Raw genomic sequence first — 23,542 nt, 5'->3', positions numbered from 1 at the left:
TTATGTATAGTTAAGTGCTCATTGTTATCAAAGTAAAGAGTTCTACAATAAATATATTGTTGAAGAGCACTATTAAAATATTTTAGAGTTTACATGACCTTGTCCTTACAAACGGTGTGTTTTGAATTACTCTCAATTCTGTGCACTGCCCTTAGGTTTATAGCCTTTCAAACTTCAGTTCTCACTGAACCCTACTTCTACAGAAGCAACAATAACTGTTCATTGGCTTTTAACATAACTTTTAAAAGTAACACATTTATAAAGCTGCATGGGTGGCAGGGTGGAGATTCATCTCTACCAAAGGAGGTGCAAGGCGCTCCTTCCCTCCGCTAATCTATAGGTCACCTTTGGGCAAGGTGCAGCACCTGCTGAGCACTCCCCCACTCCGCCGATCAGGGTCATGTGAAGCCATGGGAGCAGGTGGTGGATGGTCGTATGAACAGCTGATATGTATCACAAGTCCTGGTTATGCACCAACTGACACCAGGCAGACAATCTCTGAAGTGTATTGATAATGGCTGGGGTCACCCATCTTGTAAAGACACTGCCCGGAAGACAATGGCAAACCACTTCTGCAGAAAAATTTGCCAAGAACAATCATGGTCATGGACAAAGACGAAAGACCCTGATCAACCACATCATACGACACGGCTTGTAACGAACGAACAATATAGCTGCAACATTACCTCATGACTCTCGAACCTCATCCCCTGACTAATTAAGGCCAACACACCATATGCCTTCTTAACCAACCTATCAACTTGTGTGGCAACTTGGAAGAGCTATGGATATTAACCCCGAGATCCATCTGTTCCTTCCCACTGCTGAGAATCCTGCCATTAACCCTGTGCTCTGCCTTCAAATTTGACTTTGCATTTTTCTGGGTTGAACTCCATCTACCACTTCTAAGCCCAGCTCTGCATCCTATCAATGTCCTGTTGTAACCTACAGCAACTTTCTACACAACGCACCAAAATACATGTCAGCTGCAAATTTACTAACCCACACTTACAGTTCCTCTTCCAAGTTAGTTACAAAAATCACAAGGAGCAGGGATCCCAGAAGAGGTGCCTGCAGGACACCATTGGTCACTGATCCCCAGGCAGAATACACTCCATCTACTACCACCCTCTGTCTTCTGTGGGCAAGCCAGTTCTGAATCTATGTAAGCCTGGATTCCGTGCCTCCTGATATCCTGAATGAGCCTACCATTGGGAAACTTGTCAATGCCTTACTAAAATTTATCTGCACCACATCCACTGCTCTACCGTCAGTTTGTTTTTGTCACTTCATCAAAGAATTCAATCAAGCTTGTGAGGCATGACCTGCCCCTCACAAAGCCATGCTGACTATCCCTAATCAAACTATGCTTCAAGTAATGCTCGTAAGTTCTGCCTCTACAAATCCTCTCCAATAGTTTGCCCACCACTGACATGAGATTCACTGGTCTGTAATTCCCAGGGTTATCTCTAATACCTTTCTTGAACAAAGGAATAACACTAGCCTCTATAACATCCAGGACTTTTTCAAAGAACATTGCCTCAAGAAGGTGGCATCCATCATTAAGGACCCCCATCACCCAGCACATGCTCTCTTCTCATTGCTACCATCAGGGAAGAGGCCCACACTCAATGATTCAGGAACAGCTCCTTCCCCTCTACCATTAGATTTCTGAATGGACCTTCAACCCATGAACACTACCTCACCACTCGTTTTGCACTACTTGTTTAATTTAACTATATATATTTTTTATGTATGTAATTCTGTTTTTATTATTATATATTGCACCATACTACTGCCACAAAGACAACAAATTTCACGACATATGCCGGTGATATTTAACCTGATTCTGATTCCAATCCATTTGCCATCCTCCAATCTTCTGGGACTACTCCTATGCCAGTGAAGACACATCTTTTCCCTCAACGTTTTTGATCACAGACCACCTACAGATGAAGTCACCTCTGTTTGAAAGTGGTTGGTAGCCATTTAATTTCTCGAACATCTTCATCTGCCTGTAGAGACGAGTTTCTGTTTTTGCCAAGTACAAGTTGTTATTCGGCCCATTGAGTCTGCTCCGCCATTCCACCATGCCTGATTTATTACCCTCTCAACTCCATCCTACCACTCCCTGTAACCTTTAACAACCTGATTTCTGAAGTCTATCAACCTCCACTTTAAGTAGACTGTCTGACCAATGCCTTATAAAGCCTCAGCATTTCTTCCTTACTTTTACATTCTAGTCCTCCCGAAATGCATGCTAATATTGCATTTGCCTTCCTCGCCAGTCCCTCTGCATTACGAATTTTCTCCCCATTTAGAAGATATTCCACGTCTTTATTCCTTCTACCAAAGTGCATGACCACGCACTTTCTGACACTGTATTCCATCTGCCACTTCTTTGCTCATTCCCCCAACCTCCCTAGTCCTTTTGAAGACACCCTGCTTCCTCATCCACAAACCTGGCCTCAAGCCAATCAATTCCTTCATCCAAATCATTGACATATAACGTGAAAATGGCCCCAACACCAACCCCTGTAGCACATCACTTGTCACTGACAGTTAATCATAAGAGACTCTATTTATTCCCACTCTTTGCCTCCTGACAGTCAGCCAGTCTTCTATCCATACTACTACCTCTTCTGTAATAACTTGAGCTCTTATCTTGTTCAGCAGCCTCATGTGTGGCACCTTGTCAAAGGCCTTCTGAAAATCCAAATAAACAACATCCACTAACTTTCCTAGTCTATCCTGCCTGTTATTTCCTCAAAGAATTTATATATATACATGCATATATATATATATATACACACACACACACACACACACGGTGATTGATAAGTTATTGGCCTGAGGTAGAAGGAGTCAATTTTAGAAAACCTAGCACATTTATTTTTCAACATAGTCCCCTCCTACATTTACACACTTAGTCCAGCGGTCGTGGAGCATACGGATCCCTTCTTTGTAGAAGTCGGCATCTTGGACCTCCAGAAAGTGGTCCAACTTCAAGTTATTAACTTGTTATTAACTTCAAACTTTCTGCATAATCACTCAAAGAGTTGAACTGCACGTGCATGAAACGAGAGCTGTATAACTCATCTCCTTCTACCTTAGGCCATGAACTTATCAATCACCCCTGCTGTGGACCACTTTCTGGAGGTCCAAGATGCCGACTTCTACAAAGAAGGAATCCCTATGCTTCACAACCGCTGGAGTAAGTGTGTAAATGTAGGAGGGGACTATGTTGAAAAATAAATGTGCTAGGTTTTCTAAAGTCAACTCCTTCTACCTTAGGCCACGAACTTAATCAATCACCCCTCATATGTACATATATGTACATGTATAGAGATGGAACCCACGCAAGTAACTACATATATATAATTTAATGTAATATTCTTGTTCATTTAAATAATTAACTGCAGGTTATATGTAAAATACATTAATTGTGATAACGTGCGTGCCTCACTTAAAGTAAAGATGGAGTTTCGACCTGCATTCCTGGACTCCCATGTTTTTCTTTGAATTAGTTTCATGTTTTGTGGTTAGTAAATATAACAGCTAGCACACAAGTTCATGTAATGTCAGTTGAAACTGGCTGTCAGATAAATAATTAATGCAAGCTGCGCTATCAAGGGAAATAATATGCATAATTAATTTGTTTGAAATCACATTAATATGTAAAAGAAATGAAACCCATGTATGAGGCAAATGAACAAGTGGCACCACAGTAGCATAAAGGTCAGCGCAATGCTATTACAGATCTGAGCGTCCAAGTTTGGAGCTCAATGCCAGCATCCTTTGAAAGAAAGTTTCTACGTTCTTCCCATGTTCGCACGGCCTTCCTCCGAGTGCTCCAATTTCCTCCCACAGTCCAAAGACAGTACCGTTCAGTACGCTAATTGGTCATTGTACATCGTCCTGTGATTAGACTAGGATTGAAATTAGATGGATTGCTTGGTGGTGTTGGCCCATGGGGCCAGAAGGGCCTGTGACACTCTGTATCTCTAAATAAATACAAAATAGTGAAAATACTTACCCGAGAAATATTGTTGACAAGGTGCATTTCACATGAATACAGCAAATGTGGTCATTGTTTAAAGCTCTATGTCACTGTGGGCATGTGAGCACCAAGTGTGGGAACAGCCTGGAGCAACACTGGTGTGTTACTATGGTAACAGTGTCTGGATGTTGAACACTGTTACCCTAACGTGGGACAGAACAAAGAAACTGCACTGTCTTTATAAAATGACTTCAATACCCACATGGCCCCAATGGCTTGGTTCAGATTAGGTTCATTGATTGTTACTATATCATCATAGAAGCTTCCTTCATTGAAAACGGTTCTTAGATTGTCAAAAATGAATTTTAGTTATCACTTAGAAAGATCGACACACAATTCAAAGTTACCAGGCATAGTTGAACCCAGCAACAATTTCTAGCTTAAGAAATTAACCATATTCACTCTGTGGGGGTTCAGAGTATGAATAACTGATTAATAGTCTATTGATGCACTTTAGGTTGAAGGTTGAGGCAACTCAATATGCATTTATTTATTAATTATTTAGAGATAGAAGCTATGTTTCCTCTAAGCTGTGCGCATGTGTGCGCACACACGTTTTTCAACCAGCGCACAAAGGAAATTAATGTGCCCACAAAAGGTTAGTTATCTAAAATAATGTAGTAATTAATAATTATACTTATTGAAAATAATCTTTTAGCTAAATGTTTCTGTTAACTAGTTGGTCGGTTTTTCAAATACCACAATGCACGTCACTAATTTACGTCACCTCACCTTTCCTGTTCCGGTTTGTACAGCTGCATCACGGCAGCAGCCATCTTTGGTGGACAGTGTTCATATCGTAAAGTTTACAAAGATCTGTTTCAAATCCTGTAGGTAGCTTACTAAGTCTTTATTGAAAAAAATATTGATTCACTATGTCGAATTCAAAAGAAGGGAAGGGCATGAAGTGCAAAAGAACTGCAAATTTGTTTAAAGTTGAATGGCTTAACAAAATAGTAGAAACTGCTACACCGAAAGCTCATGAAGTCATGAATGTTCAGCTACGAGAAATATTTATGTATGATTCAGAAAATGGAGTTATTTGTTTGTATTGTCATGATGCGAAAGTTGCTGGAGAATTTGCTAGTGGAAAGAAGTGGGATGATATTTGGAAACTTGACTTGGCAAGTAAATCGGATTTGGACAGTGTACAAAAGCTCAGACAACAGAACCCATCATTACTCGTTACAGGAGTGCTACGCATGTTACGGTTGAGTGCAGATGAGCGAGAGTGAAAATGATCAAACCCAGTGGAGAACAAAGTTCTTATCGACAGTGTGTTAGAATGAATAACTCTTTACATTCAGTTCAACACATTAATGAACATATGGAAAAGTATGTTCAACTCCCAGACAGCTGAGTATTGTGTTAATAACTGAGTGACTTAAATATGTATGTTATTTTGTTGTTATTCTGTGCAGTTTTATGGCAAATAGTTTGTAAACCTACATAAACTGTGCCATGTGTGCATTCAGTGCGCACGTGCTTTTGTCACAGGAAAAGAATTTGCACAACATAAGATTTTTGCGCACACTGACTACTAAAAATTAGAGGGAACATTAGATACAAGGTAGAATAGGCCCTCATTGTCCTTCGAGCCGCACTGCCCAGCATCACCCAACAACCCTGATTTAGCCCTAACTTAATCACGAAACAATTTTCAATAACCAATTAACTCTTCTGGTACATCTTTGGACTGTGGGAGGAAACCAGAGGACTGGAGAAAACACCACATATTCCATGGGGAGGATCTACACAGATTCCTTACAGAGGACGCCAAATTGAGCTCCGAACTCCGACACCTCGAGCTGCCGCAGTGTCACGCTAACCGCTACACGACCGTGGTGAAACACTACGCTACCATGATATGGTTCTTGAATTATGATTAATTTTACTGCACTGGCGTTATACACAGCTGTATTGTAAACCTTACTGATGCAAAGTGCAAGAGTAATCTGGAAGTATTACGGGAACAGTAAATGACATGGAATTACAGGGCTGGAGAGCACCCGATCCAACCCGATGCCCGTGCTCACCTTTGCTAGCCCTGCAGCCTTATGGCTGTGTGGCTGCCAACAGCCTGAGGCCCAAGGTTCATGACTACCAGTCATATTCTGCATGGAGGTTGGTGACCAGTGCTGTGCCTCAGGGGTCTGCTCTGGAACCCCTTCTCTACGTAATTTTTATAACTTACCTGGATGCGAAACTAGAGGGATGGGTTAGTAAGTTTGCTGATGACACAAAGGTTGGGGGTGTTGTGGATAGTGTGGAGGGCTGTCAGAGGTTACAGCAGGACACTGATAGGATGCAAAACTGGGCTGAGAAGTGGCAGATGGAGTTCAACCCAGATAAGCGTGAGGTTGTTCATTTTGGTAGGTCAAATATGATGGCAGAATATTGTATTAATGGTAAGACTCTTGGCAGTGTGGAGGATCAGAGGGATCTTGGGGTCCGAGTCCATAGGACACTCAAAGCTGCTGCGCAGCTTGCCTATGTGGTTAAGAAGGCATATGGTGCATTGGCCTTCAACAACCATGGGACTGAGTTTGAGAGCCGATAGGCAATGTTGCAGCTATATAGGACCCTGGTCAGACCCCACTTGGAGTACTGTACTCAGTTCCGGTCACCTCACTACAGAAAGGATGCAGAGGAGATTTACGAGGATGTTTCCTAGATTGGGGAGCATGCCTTATGAGAATAGATTGAGTGAACTCGGCCTTTTCTCCTTGGAGCGACGGAGGATGAGAGGTGACATGATAGAGGTGCATAACATGATGAGAGGCATTGATGGTGTGGATAGTCAGAGGCTTTTTCCCAGGGCTGAAATGGCTAGCATGAGAGGGCACAGTTTTAAGGTGCTTGGAAGTAGGTACAGAGGAGATGTCAGGGGTGAGTTTTTTTACGCAGAGAGTGGTGAGTGCGTGGAATGGGCCGCCGGCAACAATGGTGCAGGCAGATATGATAGGGTCTTTTAAGAGACTCCTGGATAGGTACATAGAGCTTAGAAAAATAGGGGGCTATGGGCAACCCTCGGTAATTTCTGAAGTAAGTACATGTTCGGCACAGCATTGTGGGCCAAAGGGCCTGTATTGTGCTGTAGGTTTTCTATGTTTCTATGAAATTAGGGTCACAGTAGCATTACAAGTGCACAGATATACAAATATTAGAAGAGAAGTAAGAAAGAATAAAAAATAAGTTACTTCAAACAGTCTAACAGGAAGGGGTCATCACTTCCCCGGCTATCGGTTGACTCATTATAGAGCCTAATGGCCGAGGGTAAAAATGACCTCATTTTGCGCTCTTTGGAGCAGTGTAGTTGTCTTTGTCTATTACTACAAGTAAGCTCCTCTGTTCAGTCAAGGTGGCATACAGAGGGTGAGAAACGTTGTCCGGAATTGCCAGGACTTTCAGTAGGATCCTTTGTTGTACCACAAACTCCAGTCTGCTCAGTTTGACTCCTATTATGGAGCCAGCCTTTCTAATCAGTTTATTGAGCCCATGTTGATGCTGTTGCCCCAGCACACTCATCAAAGATTGTACTGGTGACAACAGTCTGGTAGAACATGTGAAGGAGAGGCCTGCATACTCCAAAGGACCTCCGTCTCCTCAGGAAGTGGAGGCGACTCTGGCCCTTCTTGTACACAGCCTCTGTGTTGGTGTTCCACTCAAATCTGTCATCCAGTGCACCACAGGTACTTGTAGGTCCTCACCACATCCACGTCCTCACCATCAATAGTAACAGGGAGCAGTGCAGGCTTGGTCTTCCTAAAGTCCATCACCATCTCCTTTGTCTTACTGATGTTGAGCTGCAGATGATTCAGCTTGTACCATTTGACAAAGTCCTCCACCAGAGCCCTGTATTCATCCTCCCGTCCTCCTTTTATGTACCCAATTATTGCTGAGTCATCAGAGAATTTCTGCAGATGACATGACCCAGTGTTTTATACAAATCCAATAACCCACCTGCGCATTCATCCGGTGTACAAAAGACAACTTAATATATCCCACGAATACGTAGGATAAGTAGAACGCTGAACCACAAGCAAATTGTGATAACTGAGAGGAATCACAAGCACAAGAGGTTCTGCAGGTGCTGGAAACCTTAAGCAACACACACGAAATGACTTCATGATGAAGTGCCCTGGCCCAACACCTTGACTGTTTATTCCCCTCCATAGCTGCTGTCTGACTTGCTGAGATCCTGCATGCATTTTCATGTGTTGCTAAATAAGAGGAAACATGTTTTATAACTCCAAAACAAAAAGTGAATTGAAATAAAAACACGGAGCCGGGAATAATATTATCCAACTTTGTTTTTACTTCAAGCGAGGCGCGCACATATGGTTGCGAAACTATCTCAGATTCTGGAGTCTCCTCTGTGGTGGTTCTAGGACTTGACTCCGAGTCTGCAGGAGGTGGTTCTGACAGCTCTGGACACCTTGGTTCTGGACATGTTGGCATCCCGAATGGTGCGTGGCAAGCTGCCCGATCTGCTGGTCTACCTTGGGCCATCAGACAAAGCTTCGAGCAAATGCTTTTGTTTCGATCGCGCCAAGATGACCGGCATGTAGCTCCTCCAACACTCGTATCTCTCTCAGCTTGGATGGTACAACAACTCTCAATCCCTACATGGGGCAAACACTGTCAAGGGCAGGTTCACCCTGACCCTGGTAAAAATAGGGGAACTGGAATTTCTGCTGCACATTCCGGCCATTCTCCATGGCCATATAGACTTGAGACAGTGAGGGGTCTTTTCTGGGTTCCCTTTGGATCACCTCTGCCATGATAGGGAGACTTTCGATTTGCATTAGGGAGAATATGTCAAGGGGGGTGTCCTCTTTTCTAAATTTTTCGCGTAATTCTTTTCCCAAGGATAAACAGGACAATCCAACAGCACTTCCATGATTAGTTGTCCTCTTGAATTCGATCTTTTGATTGTGTCCTCCAAGAAGCAGAGCCCATCTCTACATTCGTGCTGCTGCTCTTAGTGGAACATTCCTCTGTGGATTGAAAATGGACACCAGTGATTGATGATCAGGAATGAGAGTAAATTCTCTCCCTACAAGTACTGGTGGAAATCCCAAACCAGATTCAAGGCCTCTCTGTCAACCCGTGTGTAATTTTTCTCTGCAGCGGCAAGAAAACGTGATGCAAAGGGTATGGGACGTTCACTTGTATCACTTGTAACAAGTGACATGACTTCACCTATACCATAAGGCAAGATGTCACAGGAAAGTTTCATTGGATGATATGGGTCTTTGTTTTTTTGAAAGCCACCTCACATTGCTTTGTCTATTGCCATTTCTTCCTGATCCGTAGTAGTGTGTTCGAGGGGTGGAATGCAGTAGCCAGGTTTGGCAGTAACCTGTTATGGTAATCGACAAATCCTAAAAGGACCAAAACTGTGACATGTCCTTTGGCCTTGGGGCATCCACCACTGTTTGAATTTTCTCAGCACACTTGTGTAATCTTTGTGTATCTATGGTGTGACCACAGTAAGTGATGCTTGGTTGATAGAATTTGCACTTCTTGTGTCATGCTCCAAGCCCTTAATCTTCGAATAATTTTAGCATTATTTTGAGATTTTGGAGATGTTCCTTGTCATCCTTACCAGTAACAATGATGTCATCCAGGTAACACTGGCGCCTGGGCTGCCTTGCAACACGTGGTCCAGAGCTTTCTGCCAGAGTGCAGGTGCAGATGCTACTCCCAAAATAAACCTATCATAGCGATAAAGCCCTTTCTGAGTGTTTATGTTGAGAAACACTTTGGACTCTTGTTCCATCTCCATCCGTCAGCCAATTCCACTTTGCTGAAGTATTTTCCTCCAGTGAGGTTTGTAAAGATTCTAGGCAGAGGGTCTTGAACTACATTCAGTATTGGGTTGATGCTGACCTTGAAATTACCACAAATCCTGACAGTCCCATTCCTCTTGGCTACTGGGACCACTGACATTGCTCATGGACTCCACCCAACCTTGGAAAGAATTCCTTCAGCCGCCATGCAATCCAGCTCACTGTCTACCTTATCGTGTATGGTATAAGGAATTGGATGGGCTTTGTAAAACTTGGTTGAGGCATTTTAATTTAACACAATTTTACCTTTAATATGTTTGTATTTTCCAGTGCCATCCTTGAACATTGCTGTGGCACATCCAGTGTCTTTCCTTAATTCTCTTTCAGCTGGCTCTATTTCAGAGGACGTGGCATGCAAATGGCGAAAGGATTTCCAATCAAGTTGTAGTTTTCTCAGCCAATCATGTCCCCACAATGCTGGCCGTCCTGTTTTTACCACATACAAGCCCCATGTGGCTTGTTGGTTGTTGAATCTCAGAGTTATGAATATCATTCCCACAGGAGTTATATTTTCTCCCAGTTAAGTTGTTAGTTGGATATCTGCAAGCTTCAGTTCAATATCTTTGAAATGCTGTTCAAATCATTTTGTAAAATGACTGAAGCAGCCGAACCAGTGCCCAATTGCATTTTAATTAGTTTGCCATTCACTTCTGGTGTAAGCCATATTGCTTGCCTATTGCTAGTTTTCACAAATGTTAATCTCAAGGCCACCCAGTCCTGAATCACTCTCATGGTTATCAGATTTTTCATCAACAGCATGCAGATTAGTGCTCTTTTTGAAACCGCAACCTGACATTTTATCTTTTTCTCTTCCCTGTACAGCTCCTTGTATCTGTCTTACTTTGTTGCATTTTCTGCAAGTTTCACCTTTGAACCTGCATTGGTTTGGCGTATGTGAGCCCCTGCTGCAATGGTAACACAATTTGATCAGCCAGGTTGGTTCCTGTTTAAACATTGCAATTTTGTTCATGCTCTTTCATTCCTAACTGTGTCTGCTGTTTCTATTGATACAGCTACAATATTTCAATTACTCTTTTAAATGTTAGTGCTTCAGTTATGAACCATTCTTGAATGCTTTCTTGTAAGATTCCACAAACTAAACAATCTCTCATTGCATCATTAAACCCATCACTGAAATGGCAATGCTCAGACAATCTCTTCAGTTCAGTTGAAATGGATTCCCCTTCCTTTTGATTCCACATATGAAACCTAAAGTGTTCTGCAATCAACAAAGGTTTTGGCTCTAAATGTTCCTGCATTACTTTCATAATATCAGCAACGCTCATTTCAGCTGGTTTAGTTGGAGCAGTCAAACTTCTAAGCAAACAGTATATATGTATATATTGTGACGAGACTACACATAAAGTTAAGATGTTTGCTGGCCTGGGTTAGCATCAGTGACATCAGCAGTTGGTCTGCCACCTGTCCTCAGGGGAAGGAGAGATAAGGAACAATGGAGCAGCGTCTGGAGATGTGTAATGAAGGGACGGGTGAGAGAGCTGTCTGGAGCGGCTCCCCCTTTGAACCCTGAACTGTTTGAAATGATGGACAGGCGATACCCCAGCAGGGGGATAAAAAGGGACAGGCTTGCTAAGGCAGGACACGACACCCGAGGTAACGAGACTCTGGAAGCGGTGCGCCTCTCACGAGTCGGTGGGAAGTACCGGACAACGCACAGGGTGGAAAGGTACGATCAGCGGGAACCCGGTGTGTGTCCGCCCTTGCTTGGGTGCCGAGTTCACTGCAGAGGATCGACCGCATCTGGAAGAGGGGTCACAGTCGGTGACCTCAGGTGACATCACCAAGGACCTGCCCAAAAGCTGCTTGTGAGCAATTATCGCCGGTCTGTGAGTGGAAGCTGTTTCTGAATGATCAGTCGTTCCCGTTCTCTCTCTCTCTCTCCCCCCACGTTGTCCATCGTCATGGCAACGATTACTGTGAACTGAACTACTAAATTGGACTGAACTTTGTGTCACTTTGAAATTGGTCATTTATCCCTAGATAATGATAGAGCTTGATTGATGCTGTTATCTTAATTCTGTGCACATGTGTGTTTATCATTGCTGAACTGTTGCATTTATTATCCTTTCGATTACTGTGTTGCTTGTTTCTTTAATAAAACTTTCTTAGTTCTAGTAATCCAGACTCCAACTGAGTGGTCCATTTCTGCTGGTCTGGCAACCCAGTTACGGGGTACGTAACATAAGTGGGGTTCTCGTCCGCAATTTTGAACGCTAAATTTGGGACGGAGTAAATTGGTTGGGTTAAAATTCCCGAAAGAAAGAAAAGACAAACAGCAGAAATGGAGGCTGAGGAATTTATAAAGGCGCCGACCTTGGAGGCACTAGAGGATGCCAGGAAATCGGAATTGGTAGCTGTGGCCAAACGGTTGAATCTTGCTAAGGTGAAGTCGACAATGAGGAGAGAGGAGATACACAGGGCTATTGTAGAGCACTATGTATCTAAAGGTGTGTTTCCCCAAGGCAAGCTGGAGGTGGTGTCTATTGAAAAACCTGCTGGAGACGCGGTACAGGTGCAGCTTGAAAAACTGAGACTCGAGCACGAGTTCCGGGTACGACAGTTGGAGAGAGAAGGACAGTTGGAGAGAGAAGAGAAAGAGAGGGACAGACAGTTGGAGAGAGAGGAGAAACAGAGGGAAAGGGAATTCGAATTGGAGAAGTTAAGGTTAAGGGCCGAGCAGGGGCTCGTGCCGAACCAAGATGGAGGGTTCCGGGTGACCCAGGAGGTTAGGCTGGTTCCCCCATTTGACGATACCGACGTGGATCGGTACTTTCTCCACTTCAAAAAAGTGGCTATAAGTCAGGAATGGCCAAGGGATAAGTGGGCTGTGTTACTTCAGAGTGTACTGAAAGGGAAAGCCCAAGAAGCTTACTCTGCTTTGTCCGCGGAAGATGCCCAGAGGTATGAGGTGGTAACAGAGGCCATCCTCAGGATTTATGAGTTGGTCCCGGAGGCATACCGGCAGACGTTCCGGAATGCGAGGAAGCAGTGGGACCGCACGTATTCGGAGTTTGCCCGTGAGATGCAGACATATTGTGAGCGTTGGTGCGCCTCAAAGGGGGTAGAGGGGGATTATGACAGACTGCTGCAGCTGATCCTGATTGAGCAGTTTAAAGGTTGTGTCCCTGAGGGTATGAGACCCTATCTCGATGAGAAAGAGGCAGCCACGTTAGCCGCAACTGCTAAGTTAGCGGATGAGTATGCATTGACGCATAAAATGAAGTTTGCCCCGAGTAAAGGCTACCAAAAGGGTCGTCAGGACGGCGGGGAGAGTCCGCCAGAAAAGTCAGTAAGTAAGCCGGCGGCTAGTGAAAAGGATAAGGTAGACCGGGAGCAGTCTGGTAGGAAGTCCCCTGGGGTCGTCTGTTATAATTGTGGGAAAGTCGGACACTTTGCGTCCAGGTGCTTTGCCCCAAGGAAAGGAAAGACGGGGGTTCCGACTGGCTGTATTGAGCCAGCAAACCCACCCCCAAGGGAGAGGAGGTCTGATAAAGTTCAGGAAGGGCACGAGAAGTTTATCTCGGCCGGATTGGTGTCAGTGAAGGAGGGGTTAAAACCAGTTCCAGTGCGGATCTGGAGAGACACGGGAGCGTGTCAGTCATTGATACTGAAGAGTGTTTTAGACTTTAGCTCAGAGACCAAGACTGGGGAGGTCAGTGTGATAAAGGGCATTGGAAAAGGGACTGAAGCCGTGCCTTTGCACCAGATACACCTACAAAGCAACTTGGTCTCTGGACTAGTCACGATCGGGGTGAGGTCCGAATTACCGATGAAAGACGTGGAAGTCTTGCTCGGAAATAACCTCGCGGGGGGAATTGTGTTCCCCGCTGTGAGGCTTACAAGTCAGCCTGCCAGCATGGAGGCCCCGCCCGTGGACTCGCAGGTTTATCCCGTTTGCGCAGTGACTCGTCGGATGGCGAGAAAAGCTGCAGAGGCCGACATAAAGTTAGCTGAAACGTTTCTGCCAGCCTTGTACGAGGGGGGGATAGAAAGTGAAAAGACGGAATGAAATGAAAGAAGAGGGAGTGAGGGAGCTGAGGCAGACTTAGCATTAGCCAGGGGGGACCTTATACAGGCACAGGAGCGGGACGAGGAGCTGATGGATTTGGCAGAGACAGCTCTCTCCGAGGCAGAATTAAAAAAGGAGCCAGTAGGCTATTATGTGAAGGAGGGAATACTAATGAGGAAATGGAGACCACCTACTGTGCCCGCAGATGAGGAATGGGGGGTGGTACACCAGGTGGTAGTGCCGAAGATTTATAGGGGCAAGATTTTTAACCTGGCCCACAAGGTACCCCTCGGTGGACATTTTGGGGTGAGGAAGACAGTCGACAGCATTATGAAGGACTTTTACTGGCCAAACATGAGGAAGGATATTATTGAATATTGTAGGCGATGTCATTTATGTCAGGTGGTAGGAAAGCCGAACCAGGTCCTGCCTAAAGCGCCCCGTCGACCGATAGCCGCTTTTGGGGAACCTTTTTCCCGAGTCATTGTGGATTTTGTCGTTCCCCTGCCCAGAACTGCGAGTGGGCGGGAGTATGTGATGACTATGATGTGCGTCGCCACCAGGTTTCCGGAGGCTGTGCCCCTGGCCAGCGTGAAGGCGCCCGCCGTGGTAAAGGCGCTTGTGAAATTTTTCACTACGGTGGGGCTGCCCAGGGAAATCCAGTCGGATCAGGGGAGTGTCTTCACATCTCACACCTTCCGACGGATGTTGGATGAGATGGGAGCACAGCAGATTTTGGCCTCCGCGTACCACCCAGAGTCCCAAGGGGCGTTGGAACGATTCCACGCCACCTTAAAGACAATGATTAAAATTTACTGTCAAGAAAACGCTAGGAGCTGGGATGATGCTTTGCCCCTCCTGCTATTTGCTGTGAGGGACACGGTTCAAGAGTCATTGGGGTTCAGCCCATTCGAGCTCATCTTTGGTCATCGGCCCAGAGAACCCCTGACCTTACTAAAAGAGCAATGGTCCAGTCCGGCAGTTCAAATTAATGTGATTGATTATGTTTTAAAATTTCGTGAGAGGCTGGAAAGGATCTGTGACCTTGCCAAAGAAAATCTGCGACACTCCCAGACTAAAATGAAAAAATGGTATGATAGACGTGCCCGCGAAAAAGAGTTCCAAGTGGGTGATCGGGTCTTAGTTCTGTTCCCAATGGTAGCCAACCCCCTTCAGGCGAGATTCCACGGTCCGTACAAGGTAACTAAGAAGATAGACCCTTTGAACTATGTTATCGAAACGCCGGACAGGCGTAAACCCACACAGTTGGTACACATTAACATGTTAAAAGCCTACCACGATCAGAAAGAAAACCCGGTTGGTGTTATCACGGAAATTACTGAGACTGGGGAGTCGAATGAGACGGGAAAAACCCATCTTGAAAAGGTGAATATGGTGCCGACCCGATTGGAGAACTCTATTGTTCTGGCTAATCTTGCTGACAAGGTCCCTCACCTAACCCCCGAACAAAGCGGGCCATTGATAAAGCTAATTAAACGGCACACAGATGTATGTCCCAATGTCCCGAGGCGATGCAAAGGGACGGTGCATGATGTTGTGGTCGCCTCAGACCAGCCTATTAAACAACACCCCTATAGGATGAACTTGGAGAAGGGCAAACTAGTGGAGAAAGAGATTGAGTACATGCTAGCCACAGATATCATTAGGCCATCCAAGTCGGAATGGGCGTCCCCCTGCGTGGTTGTCCCGAAAGCCGATGGGAGCATCCGATTCTGTACAGATTACAGAAAGGTGAACGCTATCACGAAAACAGATGCTTACCCCATCCCAAGGGTAGACGATTGCATCAATAAAGTGGGGAGAGCTACGTACATCACCAAGGTCGATTTGCTGAAAGGATACTGGTGTGTCCCTTTAACCGACCGGGCTAGAGAAATCTCGGCATTTGTCACCCCCTCCAGTTTGTACAAGTATAATGTTCTACCTTTTGGCATGAAAAACGCCCCAGGGACCTTCCAGAGAATGATTAATTCAGTAATAAAGGGACTCAGGAACACAGAAGCATATATTGATGATTTAGTGGTCTGGAGTGACACGTGGGAGGAGCACATTGTGGCGGTGGGGGAGCTATTTAAACGGCTGTCTGAAGCCAGCCTGACAGTGAACCTCGCAAAAAGTGAGTTCAGCCACGCGAAGGTCACTTATCTGGGATTTGTGGTAGGACGGGGGCAGCTGGCTCCGATGCGAGCTAAGGTGCAGGCTATCTCGGAGGTCCCCACCCCGACAGACAAGAGAGCCCTGAGAAGGTTCTTGGGGATGGTGGGGTACTACAGGAAGTTTTGCAAAAACTTTGGGGATATTACTCTCCCTCTCACTAAGCTTTTGCCAAAGAATGCGAAGTTTGTGTGGGACGACCTTTGTCAACAAGCCTTCGAGAGTCTGAAGGCGATTCTGTGTCACCATCCTGTGCTAAATGCGCCTGATTTTTCAAAACCCTTCTCCCTAGCAACAGATGCTAGCGATGAAGCTGCCGGGGCGGTGCTGTTGCAGACAGACAAAGAGGGGGTTGAGCACCCAGTCGATTACTTTTCTAAGAAATTTAATACCCATCAGAGAAACTATTCCACTGTGGAAAAGGAGCTACTGGCCATCATACTAGCATTACAACATTTTGAAGTTTACATTTGCCCGGCACGGAAACCACTGGTAATTTACACTGACCACAACCCATTAGTGTTTTTGGCCACTATGAAAGATAAAAACAGAAGATTGCTAAGTTGGACTCTGATGCTACAAGAATTTGATATAAAAATTACACATATAAAAGGCACGGAAAATGTGATCGCTGACTGTCTGTCAAGGTGTTGACAACTTCAAATTCTCTGTATTAGCCAAATAGCTGATAAAGATGTATATTTGTGTGTGTATCAAATAATGTATTCATGTTTGTGATTTTTACCTCCCAGTAAAAATCCTTAAAGGGGGGAAGTGTGACGAGAATACACATAAAATTAAGATGTTTGCTGGCCTGGGTTAGCATCACTGACATCAGCAGTTGGTCTGCCACCTGTCCTCAGGGGAAGGAGAGATAAGGAACAATGGAGCAGCGTCTGGAGATGCGTAATGAAGGGACGGGTGAGAGAGCTGTCTGGAGCGGCTCCCCCTTTGAACCCTGAACTATTTGAAGTGATGGACAGGCGATCTGGAGATGTGTAATGAAGGGACGGGCGAGAGAGCTGTCTGGAGCGGCTCCCCCTTTGAACCCTGAACTGTTTGAAATGATGGACAGGCGATACCCCAGCAGGGGGATAAAAAGGGACAGGCTTGCTAAGGCAGGACACGACACCCGAGGTAACGAGACCCTGGAAGCGGTGCGCCTCTTACGAGTCGGTGGGAAGTACCGGACAACGCACAGGGTGGAAAGGTACGATCAGCGGGAACCCGGTGTGTGTCCGCCCTTGCTTGGGTGCCGAGTTCACTGCAGAGGATCGACCGCATCTGGAGGAGGAGTCACAGTCGGTGACCTCAGGTGACATCACCAAGGACCTGCCCAAAAGCTGCTTGTGAGCAATTATCGCCGGTCTGTGAGTGGAAGCCGTTTCTGAATGATCAGTCGTTCCCGTTCTCTCTCTCTCTCTCTCCCCCCCCACGTTGTCCATCGCCATGGCAACGATTACTGCGAACTGAACTACTAAATTGGACTGAACTTTGTGTCACTTTGAAATTGGTCATTTATCCCTAGACAACGATAGAGCTTGATTGATCCTGTTATCTTAATTCTGTGCACATGTGTGGTTATCATTGCTGAACTGTTGCATTTATTATCCTTTCGATTACTGTGTTGCTTGTTTCTTTAATAAAACTTTCTTAGTTCTAGTAATCCAGACTCCAACTGAGTGGTCCACTTCTGCTGGTTTGGCAACCCAGTTACAGGGTACGTAACAATATACATACATACATACATATATATACACACACACACACAGTGGCATGCAAATGTTCCGATGTTCCAGCACCCCTGGTCAAAATTTCTGTTACTGTGAATAGTTAAGCGAATAAAAGATGACCTGATTTCCAAAAGGCATAACGTTAAAGATGACACATTTCTTTAATATTTTAAGCAAGATTACTTTTTTATTTCCATCTTTTACAATTTCAAAATAACAAAAAAGGACAAGGGCCTGAAGCAAAAGTTTGGGCACCCTGCATGGTCAGTACTTAGTAACACCCCCTTTGGCAAGTATCACAGCTTGTAAATGCTTTCTGTAGCCAGCTAAGAGTCTTTCAATCCTTGTTTGGGTGATTTTCGCCCACTCTTACTTGCAAAAGGCTTTTAGCTCTGTGAGATTCTTGGGCCGTCTTGCATGCACTGCTCTTTTGAGGTCTATCCACAGATTTTCGATGATGTTTAGGTTGGGGGACTGTGAGGGCCATGGTAAAACCTTTAGCTTGCACCTCTTGAGGTAGTCCATTGTGGATTTTGAGGTGTGTTTAGGATCATTATCCTGTTGTAGAAGCCATCCTCTTTTCATCTTTAGCTTTTTTACAGATGGTGTGATGCTTGCTCCCAGAATTTGCTGGAATTTAATTGAATTCATTCTTCCCTCTACCAGAGAAATGTTCCCCGTGCCACTGGCTGCAACACAAGCCCAAAGCATGATTGATCTACCCCCATGCTTAACAGTTGGAGAGGTGTTCTTTTCATGAATTTCTGCACCCTTTTTTCTCCAAACATACCTTTGCTCATTGCAGCCAAAAAGTTCTATTTTAAATTCATCAGTCCATAGGACTTGTTTCCAAAATGCATCAGGCTTATTTAGATGTTCCCTTGCAAACTTCTGATGCTGAATTTTGTGGTGAGGATGCAGGAAAGGTTTTCTTCTGATGACTCTTCCATGAAGATCATATTTGTGCAGATGTTGCTGCACAGTAGAACAGTGCACCACCACTCCAGAGTCTGCCAAATCTTCCTGAAGGTCCTTTGTCGTCAAACGGGGGTTTTGATTTGCCTTTCTAGCAATCCTATGAGCAGTTTTCTCATAGATCTCAACTTAACCTCCACCATTCCTGTTAACTGCCAATTCTTAATTACATTACGAACTGAGGAAACAGCTACCTGAAAACGCTTTGCTATCTTCTTATAGCCTTCTCCTGCTTTGTGGGCATCATTTATTTTAATTTTCAGAGTGCTAGGCAGCTGCTTAGAGGAGCCCATGGCTGCTGATTGTTGGGACAAAGTTTGAGGAGTCAGGGTATTTATAAAGCTTTGAAATTTGCATCACCTGGCCTTTCGTAATGATGGCTGTGAACAAGCCATAGCCCTAACAAGCTAATTAAGGTCTGAGACCTCGGTAAAAGTTATCTGAGAGCTCAAATCGCTTGGGGTGCCCAAACTTTTGCATGGTACTCCTTTCCTTTTTCTCACTCTAAAACTGTACAAAACAAAAATAATACACTAATCTTGCTTAAAATATTGAAAAGAATGTTTCATCTTTAACTTTATGACTTTTGGAGATCAGTTCATCTTCTACTCACTTAACTATTCACAGTAACAGAAATTTTGACCGGGGGTGCCCAAACTTTTTCATGCCACTGTGTGTATATATATACACACACACACATACATACATACACACACATACTTACTGTAAATAATTTACTTATATTTTCCGTATTATCATGGACTGCATTGTACTGCTGTCATTAAGTTAACAAATTTCATGACAGTGATATTAAACCTGATTCTGATTCTAATCAAGTTACCCTCCCAAACTGATTCCATTAACCTGCGTTTGGCCCATATCCCGCTAAATCAGGTTTTTTTTTAAATGCCATGAACCAATACCATTAAGAAAGGGGTCTGTGGACCCCGGGATGGGAACCTCTGCTCTAAACCTTTCCTATCAAAAAGAAAATTCATGTTCCAGCCAGGAAGGTCACGCAGTTTAAGCAACTGAAACCCAGCGAGCGGGCAGATTATCTGAAACCAGTGTGCAGCTATAACCATTTACTGCTACAGAGGTGCAAATTAAAAGGTTAACAAGATAAGGAGGCATTCTGTTAACTACACTGTGATGCTAGCAGGGCCTGATGCCGAGTAAACGGCTTCCACCTGAAATATTAAATGTCTCTCTTTCCACTGACATGGTCGGAGCTGTTTCTAGCATTCTCAGTTCTGGCATGGACTAGATAGGCCAAAGGGCCTGTTTCTGTGCTGTACGTTATGTCTGATATTCGCACCTTCTCCACATGAGGTGTCACCACATGGGGGGGGATTTCAAGATAAACCAAAGGTGTGGAAATTTATGGAATTACTTAACAGAAAATCCTACAAAAAGTAATGGATACAGAGGAGCCTATCACAGGAAAGGCCCTTCCCACCATTAAGCACATTTACAAGGAGCGCTGCCGCCAGAAAGAAGCGTCCGTCATCAGGGACTCTTGCCACCCAGTCCACCCTCTCATCTCGCTGCTGCCATCAGGAAGAAGGTATAGGAGCTTACTGGCTAGCACAACACCTTACAGTACAGGCCACCAAGGTTTCTTCCCCACCGCTACGGTTTCCTCCCACAGTCCAAAGGTGTACTAGTCGGTAGGTTAATTGGTCAATGTAAATTGTCCTGTGGTTAGGCTAGGGTTAAATCGGGGGATTGCTGGGCAGCACAGCTCAAAGGGCCAGAAAGGCCTATATATAGGTATATAAGTAAGAGAGTAAATTAATAAATAGACAGATAAATAAGTAAATAAATAAAGATAAATAGTGCACAGGAGCCTCAGGTCCCCACATTACTAGGTTCAGGAATAGTTATTACCCCTACAGCCTGAACCAGGGTGGATAACTTCACTCACGCCAACATCGAACTGATCCCACAAGCTTTGGACTCACAGGGCTCTCTCTGCAACTGGTTCTCGGCATTATTTGCTTTGTTTGTTTTTGTATTTGCACTTTGCCTTCTTTTGCACATTGGTTGTCTGCCCGCCTTTCTGTATTGCCCGCAAGCCAACACGTCGCAGAGTAGGACATGGTGGCAAACCTGAGCAATACGTTTACTTTGAACTTTGAAATGGAGGCTGCAGAGGATGAAGTTGAGCGTTGATCTTGAATGAAAAAGGCGGGCTGAGCATCCTCAGTGATTTTCTAATGACGCCCGCCTTTCTCCTGCTCCAAGCCAAGGCTCCATTCACGTAACAAGCACAACCATCCTCAAAAGCGAAAGCAGAGTGGAAGCCAGGATTAGTAAAGGCGTCGGTTTCCGATCGAGAGAATGACAGCGTAGTGACACTCCCTGATTAACACAAAAACATCTTGAAATCTTTGGCCCTAAAATCTATTTTAAAGGGCTGTAATCTCAATGAGTTTGGATTTTTTTCTCTGGGAGAGGGAAACAATTCACTCACATTCTCGTGTTTCATGTGCTTCAGCAGCCGCAATTCCCGGTAAGCCCGTTTGGCGAAGAGCTCGGACTGAAAGGGCCGGTACAGTTTCTTGATCGCCACCTTGCCTCCGGTTCGCTTGTCAATGGCTGAGCTGTTGGCCAGAATCACAGTGGGCAGAAGGTAAATCTGAAGGTTCCCTGCATCAGAACTTGAAGCGGTGGAACAGGAGACAAAGATAAACGCTGGGTTTCCTGAAAACCCGGAAGCGTGTAAACCCGCTTACAGGTTGCAAATACCCCTCATCACTAGAAACTTTTAACGTGCTGAGCCAGCATCCGCGTTTCGTTTATACAAACCCTTGGAAGGAACAGCCCTGCCAGTAACAAGTTTCAGCAATATCTAATCCTAGGGAAAAGATCGGGACGAAGCGAAACCGACTTACCAAACGGTGCCATACGCTCCTGAACCCACGGGATTCAGATCCGTGTATCGGTCCAACACTTCCCACACCGTTTTGTTTATCTCCTGCTGGGAGAATCCTTTCCTCGTCGCCATCGCATCAAACTTCGGATCTCACGCCGATGTCCCAAAACCAGAAACACCAAGGCTGGAGGTTCCTGCACAGTAAGTTCCAGACGCTGAACTCTCCTCCGCCATTCACTTCAAGGCTGGTCTGAATGTATTGAATGGGCTGCCTTCATTGACTATGAATGAACGCAGCTCGACCTGGTATACCCCTGGGGCACCCTCCTTTGTTCGGATTGCAACTGCTCCCTCGCGTACTCGCACTGTGACATGCAATTGCTTCCTTAAAAAAAATCTTTGAACTTTTTAAAATCACGTGGCTGATCAATATTAGCAGTGAGGAGGTGTTTCAATACGTTTGTGTAAACATCAGCAGCTGGATCGCAGGCTGCCCTCTAATGGAAATAGCCTGTCACTACAAGCCAGCGACTGAGAAAAAAGGTGTTGCATTTAATAAGCTCGAGATTCCCTTCTCTCAGTTCCTTCATTCTCCGCCGCATATGTTCCCAGTATGCGGCTTTACTTTCCAGGACATCAGAGATGTCCTCCTTCTTCAAGGAAACGGGGTTTCCCTTCCTCCACCATTGATGCAGCCCCGATCGCATCTCCTTTATTTCCGAACATCCGCGCTCACCCCATCTTCCCGCCGCCTCAGTAGAGTTCCTCTCGTCCTCACCTACCACCCCATCAGTCCCCCCATCCAACACACCATTCTCCGCCACCTCCGAAGGGATCCTGCCATCAAACATATTTCTACCTCCACCCCTACACGATTCCCACGGGGATCGCTCCCTCCGCGATTTCCTTGTCCATTCGTCCCTTCCCACCAATCTTCTTCCCGGCAAGCGTCCAAAGTGCTACACCTGCCGATACATCTCCTCCCTCAGCTCCACTAGCGCAACAAAAGCCAATACCACTAAAACATTTACAAATTAACTAAGATAACAACTAGGTGAATTATATTTAAACTATAGAGTCTCAATAATACTTATGAAATCTTGCCCTTGAACGGAAAATCCTACAAAAAGTAGTGAATACGGCCCAGTCCATCATGGGTAAAGCCCTTCCCACCAGTGAGCACATCTACATGAAACATCGCAGGAAAGCAGCATCCATCGTCAGGGACCCCCATCACCCAGGTCATGCTCTCATGACGACCCCATCAACCATTACCCCGCACTTGCTGGTGACATGGGAGTTGGTGGGAGAAAGGTGCCAAATCATTAATGCATTTTTACAGAAGGGCCAACTATTTAACTTCTCTAAACTTTTGGGTCTGTTATTTCCATTCGTGATTTGGATTTTTCAGGACTTCTTTGAAATTTAGTGAAAACTAAAAGACATAAGGGACTGCCATCTCCAAAAATTAATGCTCAGCGTTTCATAGCTTCAGGGACTTGACCAAGAAAAATCCCCATTGAAACTATGTTATGAGGTCCCATTATGTAAATTCCCATTCACCAGTTGTTAATGTATCTATTGCCACTACTCCAGTCCTGTTGGTATTTCAACATGACTAAGCATCATAAAACTTCAATTAGTTTCAAAGAGACCAATACTATCAGCTGAATGCAGCAGCAACAGTTGTAAAAATACCCAGGCAAGGTGACATTTGTAAGCAACTTGAGTTTTTTGCAGTCTTGCCATATGAGAGGTCATGGGCAAATGTTAATCTGTTTGGAAATGACCTGAAACATCCCTGGAACTAGTGGGTGTTCTATGCTGTTGAAGCAC

General features: G+C 44.9%; 1 protein-coding gene across 1 annotated transcript in view; it reads right to left on the bottom strand.

Annotated features, from left to right (window-relative positions):
• Positions 1–22,077, bottom strand: part of mapk12a (mitogen-activated protein kinase 12a) — a 109,731-nt gene extending 87,654 nt beyond the window's left edge. The window contains exons 1-2 of the mRNA XM_072240960.1: positions 21,726–22,077; positions 21,305–21,434 (exon numbers count right to left, since the gene is read on the bottom strand). Coding sequence (XP_072097061.1) covers positions 21,305–21,434; positions 21,726–21,838 — 243 coding nt within the window. The 5' untranslated portion in view covers positions 21,839–22,077. The remainder of the gene's footprint in view (positions 1–21,304; positions 21,435–21,725) is intronic.
• Positions 22,078–23,542: the final 1,465 nt, after the last annotated feature.

The sequence above is a fragment of the Mobula birostris genome, chromosome 23, assembly GCF_030028105.1.
Source record: "Mobula birostris isolate sMobBir1 chromosome 23, sMobBir1.hap1, whole genome shotgun sequence".
In the NCBI taxonomy this organism is placed as follows: Eukaryota; Metazoa; Chordata; class Chondrichthyes; order Myliobatiformes; family Myliobatidae; genus Mobula; species Mobula birostris.
Note: the sequence above shows the minus strand (reverse complement) of the source record. Positions and strands in the feature narration are given on the sequence as shown.